The 9,937-nt window shown below is 38.3% G+C and overlaps 1 protein-coding gene across 1 annotated transcript; it reads right to left on the reverse strand.

The window, feature by feature from the left end:
- Nucleotides 1–1,863: 1,863 nt before the first annotated feature.
- LOC149006279 (ACT domain-containing protein ACR4-like) lies at nt 1,864–5,719 on the reverse strand. Its single transcript, XM_089166088.1, has 7 exons — nt 5,232–5,719; nt 4,989–5,034; nt 4,696–4,810; nt 4,512–4,579; nt 3,448–4,047; nt 3,132–3,236; nt 1,864–2,987 (listed from the first exon to the last, which is right to left on the reverse strand). Exons 1-7 carry the CDS (start codon nt 5,303–5,305, stop codon nt 2,643–2,645), a joined length of 1,353 nt encoding a protein of 450 aa, XP_089022214.1. The 5' UTR covers nt 5,306–5,719; the 3' UTR covers nt 1,864–2,642.
- Nucleotides 5,720–9,937: the final 4,218 nt, after the last annotated feature.

Here is a 9,937-nt window from a genome sequence, read left to right on the forward strand (position 1 = left end):
AATTTATCCAATCTGAACCATTTTTTTCAAACCAAACCACCGGTTCAGTCTTCCGTTGTGACTGTGGTCCACACCAAATCGCGTGGCGCCGCTTCCCTCCCTCTCCTTTGGTGTTGCCTCTTGGACACTTGAGGCGTTGAGGGGACAATTTCGTTTATTCTAGTTTTTGCTATGATGCCTGACTTGATCTCTTGGCTTTTCTTAGAAGTCTTAGTCTACCCAACTGCAGATGTGATATTTTATTTAAAGAGAAGAGAAAAGGTATGGACCCCCAACCCAGCAAGAAGACTTCCTTCCACTTCTGAAATTTGAAGCTTGAAGAGAGCGTCCAATTTCTTAAGTGAAAAAAAAAATGTCTTGAAAGAAAACCAACCATGTTATTGAGGGTGAGGGTTCTCTAGAAAGTTATATAAGTAGCAAATTTATAGGAGGATGATGAGAAAGAAGACCTTAAGAATAGCCTTTTGTGGGATTTTTTTTTCTTTTAAAAATTTTAATGGGTTTGATGGGTCCAAGCTACCCATTGCCATCTAAGCCACCCTAAGGGAGTTGGTGTGGTGCTTGTCAATTTACCTATCCTAAAGGAGTTGAAGGTGAGGTTATCTTTTCCACATGTTCATTGCCTTGCCTACCATATCTTTACCAGAAAAAGATCTGTTACCAGACGGTCCAGACCTACATGTGGTGTGTCCCCAGCACCTCCACTTTTGTGAGTTCATGTGGGTGTGTTCTGTCACTTCTATGTGTACATATGGTGTTTTTTTCCTTCTTTTTCGGTGAAGAATGGATTATTGAGTTTTCAAGATTGTTTAAAATGTGAGGAACAGAAATAAAGTCTCTTAATCTTTAGGTTGAAGTTTCTTTTTTTCAGCAGAAAAATGCATTGATTTGAATCTATCCTAGGATAGGAACTACCCAACTAGTGTTTGGTTGTGTAGTTCTTGCATAAAAAAGGGATCAATAAAAGTGCGTGCTTAACATGTATGCATTGAGAAGGCTTTTCATTTAGTTACCAAAAAAAAACTACAAAAAACAGAGAGAAGGCTTTTCATTTTACAGGGGTAGAGTAATAATTTTTCACGCATGAAATTGGGCTTATACTGCATGATGAGACAATGTTCTTTTACTTGCATGCTCATGTATATATTAATTAACATACTCTTTTTCCATTTCCCCCAAACAAAAATAAAAATATAAAAATAAAAATCCCCCACCCTCCAAGTAAAAAATTAAAAAAAAAATACAGACAAGACCAAAAAGACTAGAGGTGCCCAAGATTCCAGTATTGTTGATATTTCTTTTATTAGTTTCGTTGCTGATCCTTTCTCTCTAGAGCTTTAAATTGGGATAAAAAAAATCTACCATGTTAGATCCCGATTCCGTCCAACTTGAATTAGAGTTGAACTATATTAGACGAATTCTTATTCTTATTATAATCGATACAGAGAGCAACACTGAGAGTATAATATATTTTTTCACCCCCAAAAAAAAAAAGTATAATATATATAATAATTTGTTAAAACAAGGAAAAATACATTAACCTACCTAGTATATAAATAATGAAATATTTATTGGCCAAAGGTTTCGTGCAGACCCTTGTATTGTTCACAATGCACACTGCACTGGGGGCTCATGAAACCGGTGGACGGAGACCTTGGTCTTCTCTCCCTCTGTTTTGTGAGTCAATGACAAACTGGAATTGCAGTGAAAATTTGGACAGAGAAAGCCAGAGAGGCAGAGACCACGAAGGGTGAAGATGACCTGGAAACCTATGGCTATAGAATGGTTGGCTTTTGGCTCTTGGCTCTTGGCACTTGGCAGGGGCTGTTGGGCGGCACACGCCTCACCCAATTCCATGGGTCGACGTTATCTGTCAATTCATCACCCACTTGCTTGCGCCAATACCTGTCATGCTCACGAGTCACCACTCACCATATACCCACTTGCCCATCAGCACATATATAGAGCATTAAGCTTTGAGACTTGAGCCTTGGACTTCGGTCTGATCCTCCCCCATCTCTAGGATTCTCAGCCTCTCAGACTGGCTGACCTATCCTATGATCCTATCCTTCCTGCCCTGTATGCAGTGGCTCCGTTGACCTCACATGCTCATGGGCCTGAGTTGGGAGTTGGGACCACTACTAGCATAGGTTCAGGCAAAAGCTCTACGCACGAAACCGCCCAAAGTCTCAGATTCTCGGTTGCAGAAGAAAAAAAGGTGTATGTGTAGTTCAGTGAAGATTCAAAGGTGGAGTTAAAAATTAGACCCATTAGAACCTAATGCTCTCTAACAATGATTAAATGGCCACCTTTGTCCAAGAACCAAGTGATCAACTCATAGCAAGCACATTGATGGGGGTTCAAGTTCAACCCCATGTGTACAAAGCACAGAAAGGGGGAGGGAGGGTTCAAAACTGAAAATTCTAGCTTCATTAATAGGAATCTAAGATATCATTTACATTTACCAGAAAGTAACAAAGGCAGCATATGTACAGGTATATTTACAAGGATATGTCGACAAGTTGAAAAACTCTGTCAAGTGCTAATGTTGTTGAATAACCTGCTTGGCCTAGCTCTCACACCACCAACACTCTGATCCACATACATGGAATGACAGTAGCCTATTTGACCAGAAAATGCTTCTATGAGCACGATTTTATCAAACCTAGGCTATAAAGGAACTTTTCCGATCTAGTTCGAAAGAGATTACCAAGGGAAAACTTAGCACTTTCCCTTGGAGGAGATTTTGAATATACTTCATCATCCACACGGAGTATTGTCTGGCCAATCTCACTTCTAACAGCCTCAATGGTTTCACTCTTGACCTGATACCCAGATGCATCTGTCACATAGAACACATTCACAGCTTGGGATCCCCTGGTTGTGACCTCTGCCCGAGTCACGGAAAGCCCATTTTCCCTAAATATGCGGGTGACATCAGATAGAAGTCCAACCCGGTCTTCACCGCAGAGCTCAAGCCTTATTCCCTGGATTAGATTTATAGTACCAGAACATTAACTTAAATCAGAATTCCTTAAACTAAAGGGAGAATTTAAAGTACATAAGAAACATTTAAACAGAAGTTTACTGATGAAAAGAATGAAACTTAATAATCCTTTGTTTGTACGCACCTCCGAAGTTCGCCTTCGAATAGCTGCCTCCAAGCAATGGATTAGTCGCTGCCTCTCTGCTTCTGAACTGACAGGATATCCATCCTTATGCCTGATAAAATATTCCTGAAAGAACAAGCAAAACCAGTTACAAGTCAGTTGCTCGAGTCTATAGAATGAGGAAACAATGTTAGATTTTAAAGAACGCGCCAATAATAAATGAGTTTCGTTAGAATCCTCAAACACACTCCGAGTGTAATGATCAGCATTCTAATCCAAAGGGTTTAGAGATGAAATTCAACAAATTACACACTACTAGCAAGTGATTGAAGAATACATGATAAGCCTCTGGTCCTTCTGCAATGACAGTAGCATGGAAGACCACATACTGCATATCTGTTATGGTGCACACAGCATCAAAGAGTAGCTTAGGACGGTCAGGGCACCTCAAATTCACCACTGTGTACCCCTTCTCCACACAATTCTCCACCGTCACTAAGGGTTTGTTCTGTTCACAGGTGTTGGTGGGCTTGTCATCATCCTTGTCATAATCACGATCAGCATACATCATCTGATGAAGCCTCCTTTCAGTGTGAGTTCCTCCCACAGAAACAACAGTATTAGCACTGCGCTTATCTCTATCACCCTTGAGCACATAAAGTAGGAGTTGTTTGATCTTATCAAGATGGTCCGGATTATCAATTGGTGTCCCAGTAGCTTCATCAGTTATGTAAACAACCGATGCCATCCGTGAATTGTGGGTCCAGACTTCAGCAGCCACAACATTGCATTTAAGATCAGCAAGAACAGCAAAGATCTCTGATAGCAAGCCTGGTCGGTCTCTTCCAGTCAATTCAATAGTTGTGTGTTCCGTAGCAGCCTGGACACCCACAGAGCTTCTCACAGACCGGAAGCTCCGTGCTCTTGGTCCCAATGACTGACATATTGAATGGTAACAATCAGAACAGATCAAAATTCAGCAGGAATCATACGGGCAAATCATTCTGCTACATTTAGGTTACAAACAAGTAATATGTTCTTCTGCCTGTTAATTTATTTATCTGTCTACTGGAAAAGGGGTTTAAGGTGAGAGGGAGTATCACATTAAAGGATAAGGTCTCCTAGTGAAAGTGAAAACTCTAAATCCATTAAGCAGGGTTAGTTGGGTTCCATCAGCAATTAAAAACTTGGGCCAACAATGATGAGAGGACAATAAATAGGACGGCTAAGAAATTTTTTCTGTTTTAAAAATAAAGTGGAATTTCAGACTAGCATCAGAGAGTACTGTGTTATTGAAGAAATTTTCTGGTAAGAAAAATGAAGAACCTGAGAACCCAATCTCCTAATTATGCCAATGCACTGCACATATAATGAAAGAAGAGATTGGTTTCAAAGATTGACCTGTTCAATGCGGTTAATAACATCACCGTTTGAAAGCTTATTTCCGTACTGGTCTACGACATGGAATACTACAAAAACAGAGATGCAAGATCAGTACAAGTAAATTAAAGGCCAAGGAGACAGAAAATGTGACTGATTTGCAATAAATCAGAAAGGCAGTGAGAATGGAAAATTGGAAGCTCACCATCCATAAACCATTCGCCATCTGAAGAAATGTAAGCCCTATTAATGGTCAAACCCAAATCAGCCAGAGCCTGCACAACCTCTAACAAGCTCCCATGTTTATTGGCACTGTCCACCTGAAATTCATTTCCTCCTATTAATCGAAAATTTTTTGAAGAGTACACACATACATAAAACCCAAAAGAGAGGATCGAGAAAGGCGTGGAAAGAAAAGCCTTGGTCAATGAAAACCAAATCTTTCAAGAAGAAAAGCAAATTCGAGAATGGAGAGAGATGGGTTTAGCATTTACTTGCCTTAACCAAAGTTGCTTTGGAACTTGACGAATTATCAACAGTGACCCTGCAAATTCCAAATCAAGAACGAAGAAATAACAACGAGAAAACCGTTAAAAATGGCTCCGATTGTTTAACGTCAGTAGCAAAGTAACAAGAACAACCCACCTCAAGAAACAAGAAAACAAACAAGAACCCACTTAGAAATAGATGTCAGAACGCTTGAAACATAGATAAACAACCCAATAAGAAGAAGGGAATTACCTTGGAGGGTTCATTCGAAAGAGAAGCTTCTCAAATTCATTGTCGACGTCGAGATTGGAATACCAACAATCCATGAGAACAAAGAAAACCCAGAACCCAAGACAGGGATTTGAGAGTGGGAAGAAGCGCTAGAAGCTAAGAGGAGCAAAGGAAGAAGAAGGATCTGTTGTTTGCTCTTTCTGAGAATTCGTTGAGTTTTAGAAAGAGGAGCCAGGGATTGTGGTCTGCTAAGACTATAGATCTTAGAATCTCAGATTAGAATCTTTGAGAATTTTTTTTTTTCATTAAAGAAGGCAAACGAGAGTAGTGAAAGCTCATGGGGGACCTTCCAAGATTGTCGCTTCTTGTTGTGGGTGTGTTTGTGGTACCAATTCTCACTCCTTGCTTAGCGAAAGCGAGGTAAAAGCGAATCATAGAAGAGACGTTGAACACATTACCTCCCGCAGCCTCGCTCGATGAAGACCTTTTCTGTTGGGTTTGTAAATTTGAATGTTTCAAAACCCTTATTAAGATATTCAAGCATGTGATGTTCTCTGTTCATCATTAAAAATAGAAATTTGTGATGTCGTGATGTGGTTGCAGAATCAGAACCCCTTGTTTTTATAGTTTTTAAATTATTATTATTGTTTTTTTCCCATTCTGGCATTTCTAATGCCAATTGCCAACCCCATCCCCCCATGCCCCCACACCTTTCCTTTTCTGCTTCTGCCATTGCCAGCCAGCCAGCAAAGCTGGTTTAGACTTTAGCCTGGCACTGGCTCATATGCCTTTTGGAAGGTGGGACAAGTGGGATTTCTTATGTGATCTCATATATCAGATTCCATGATCTCATTAGCATTCTAGATTCCACAGGATTACTATTCTCTCTTTCTCTTATCAAATTTTTTTTTGAATACTGATACAGTATTGAAACCCAATACAGGAGGATACCTTATTGATTTGATACAATCTGCTGCGTCAAAATCTGACTCTTTCATCTGAACCGCGATCGAACCCATTGCTTGGCTCAATAATTTGTTCAAGTGAGTGTGGCCGATTCAGGGACCACTTTCGAAGCTTAAGTCCGATTATAAAACAACATTGTCCCGAAATTGGAGACTTTATGAATAATAAATGCTCAAGGAGTAAATACAAATTACTAAATATAGCGACAAGGGATGAGTATTTATAATGGAACATGATGCTTTGTGATGATTGGATCATCCAATGTGTCTCGGATCTCTTCTAGGGATGATATGTGGCTTCTAGGTGTATGAATGTTCGAGTTTATGCCTGATACTAACATGACAGTTGAGGCTGATGTTGACAAATCATAATCTGTTCACTCAACAATTTGGCTGAAACAAGGGTAAATAGGAGTAAGGTCAAATTAATCTCCTGGTTGATATGAAATGTTAGGCCTCCATTCACATATGGACAAACCAACTTGCTTATCATGGGATGTTCCTCAATCTCGATCTGGACCCTTATACAAGGATCGAACTCTCTAAAGATACTGACTACGGAAGTCCCTTGACATCTGAGTCTTTGGTTTGTGGGTTGGCATGATGCTTCGATTCTCTTTCGGGTTAGTAAGTTGGGCTTGGTTCATCTGGACTTCAGTCTATCATAGGGTTTGGGATATGGCCAGCTTTAGCATAACACAAGTGAAAAATAGGTCATTCTCTCAATCAAAATTTGATCTTTTGAGCTTGCTCCTAAGGTTTTTTTTTTTTTTTTTTTTGGGCAGTTTGATGCCATTTAGATGGATGATTTGGGAATATGTTCAGGAATCAAGTAGATGTGAATCATGTGAGCAGCAGACTCATATGAATTTATATTCCCTTTTTTTTTTTCTGGGTAAACAATTTACATTCCTTTCGAATCATATAAATTTATGGTTTACCAAGTGGGAGAAAGCTCTGTACAGGAGCTGATAGAATCATTCTCTTGGGAAGTATTTTTCATTTCTTAAGTAACTTCATTTAGATTTGTTATTAATGAATCTAAAGTGATTTATGGGAATATCTCCCTTTAATACAGCTACGAAGGAATCAGATTTTGTTGATTAGAAATGGCTACCCAGTAATACTTATATGGTAATGGTCATTTGCATTTAATTAATTAATAGCTTAATGGGACTAAATCAAATTGATTCAATTTTGAAATCAGAATCTAGAAATTTCTTTTTTTGTGCTTTGCCACTTCACTCTGATTTGGCTTTTAGGGTTAAAACTGTCAATTCAACTCCATTTTTAAGGCGAATAAATTCTATTCCTTTTATTAATATTTCTTTCTAGTTTTCAGAAAGAAAAAATATGATGATTACATGCTAAATATTTCTTTTATTTTCTATTTTTAGTGAAAAATACAAAAAAAATTGCACAAAAACCTTAAAAGAGGCACCAAAATATGTACAATCCAACAGCGAATGTGACCTGTGAACTGATAAATGACAATAATAACCTGTTTTAGCTTAACATGGATCTCTCTTCCTTCAAAGCAATAGCCATGTCTTCCCCTGAAAGGAAAATGAAAAAAAGTTGAAAGTGAGAGCTACTGATCCAAATGGACATATGGCCTCTCTGAAACATGTTATGTTTTTTCTTTTTCGTTTACATGGATCTTATGAAAGGATCTTCTATGAAATTTGTAACAAAGGTCCGATTGGACTGGGTTTCAAGAACAAGTAGACTTGAATCGGACGAATTGATTCTCCAATTGAGTTATGAGAAAGGGAGTTCAGATCACCTTCCTATCACAGAGTATACTCTTGATATTTTTCAATCACACAATATGGGAAGGGCATACCTCTAAAGCTCTAAATACTGATAAAATAGATCAGAAGTAGAGGTCCCACATAGGTCTTACCCCTGTTTCGTGATCGAGAAGTACCAGGAGCCGGGGAGGTGATTGGGACTCTTAGATGGGCTAGCCTGCTAGTCACCTAACAAAATAAAAAATTAGTAGATTTCACCCTTGTAGTGTGGTTGAGAAGTACCAGAGAGCCGGGAGGTGATCAAGACTCGTTGATGGGCTAGCATTCTAGCTATCTAGCGAAATATGAAATTAATAGATTTCGCCCTTATTGTGTGGTTGAAAGCACCAGAAAGTGAGGAGGTGATCAACACTCGTAGATGGGTTAGCCTTCTAGCCACCCCAGGAAATACAAAATTGGGTTAGATTTGACAACTGAAATTTGATTGATCTTACAGCATACGTGAGCCATATAACCTAGGAATAGATGAGTTCCTAATGATCGATATTAGGAATAATTATTGCAAAATTGCAAGACTCAATACAATCACACATGATTAGAGCCCTTATTTTCAAGGACATACATCATAATCATATGTTGGAGAAGTCAAATTTGCCTGCGATTTTAAGGATGACTTAGAAGACTAAGTGACCGATAACCCATTAACAAGTACAACATGTTTATCCATTAATTTAGAAGCTAATCAACCACGCAATAGTTTTAAATTATAAAAAACGATTAATTTTTATTCAACGTGTATAAAAACCCCCACTCCCTCGTGGACCTGTTAGATTCCCTTAATTTTTTTTTAAGATGATTATCGAAAATTAATTAACATTCATAATTAATAACTCTATTTGGTGGAATAGTATATATGTATAGATAAACCAAAATACATGTAGCCAACTAGCTACCCATTATCTCTATGTAAGCATTACGTAACTCTTCTCATCTCTGACGTTCTGCCTTGTATTATTATTATTTTTTAAACTTAAAACACTGCTTTTGATTAATCAAGTTCATTAATTAAATTTGTATTGAGTTATTAATTAATTTTGTCATCTATTGTTTCCTAATTAATGTGAGAACATGTAGATGTAATGTGGGAGATGTTGGCGGCATGAGAATCCTCTTGACTTTAAGCTTCTCAATGGTCAACTTTTGAGTACCAGCTCTTCTCCATGATCAAAGAAATGAAGTGAATCTGTTGTACAATATATTCTCTTTTTCTTGCATAAATTATAAATGTTGATGTGAAGCATACCTACTCAAAAGTAAAAACTTGCTGTTCATGAGGACCTTGATGAGTTGAACCTTGTAATCCAGCCCAGCTTCATTTCTTCTGGGCTAGGCACTCATGTTCATGTATATGTTTCTTCCATGCCGTTTTGCTCATAAAATCCTTATTTCCATTTGTGGGTTTATTAATTAAGGAGCGTTGACATTTGAGAGAATTGACTTGCAAATTCATGGCCAGCTCTAGGTCAATCATCCATCGAGTGTATGATGATCCCATTAAAGAAAGATAAGGAATGTAAATGAAGGGTTGACTCTGGTGGGATTTCTATCATCTGTTAGTGAATGACATGAAACAAAGCGTATAAAGCATGCATTTTGGGCTAATTAGTTCAGATCTCACTTTCAAGCTTTCAGGTTGTAATGTCATAAGGCAATGAATGCTGTTGAATCTCTCATATATGCTAATGCAGGGTTGACATGAACAAGATGAGAAGACCAAATGCTTAGCTGATTAGGATCTTAATGGGTTTCCAGCCAATTGGTAGATAGCCAGGCACTGGCTTTTTCAGGAGAGTGGTTGTGGATTTAATCACACAACCATATATGATTCCTATCCAAACCAGAAGCCCAATTCCCCTTACAATTTTTCCTTTTAAAGACTCCAGGTTCCATCTTTGGTGACCAGAGCAGATTTTATCTTGATGTTTTGGTTGTCTATCATCAGTAATGA

The sequence above is a fragment of the Hakea prostrata genome, chromosome 8, assembly GCF_041222555.1.
Source record: "Hakea prostrata isolate BN-2017 chromosome 8, UWA_Hpros_2, whole genome shotgun sequence".
NCBI lineage: Eukaryota > Viridiplantae > Streptophyta > Magnoliopsida > Proteales > Proteaceae > Hakea > Hakea prostrata.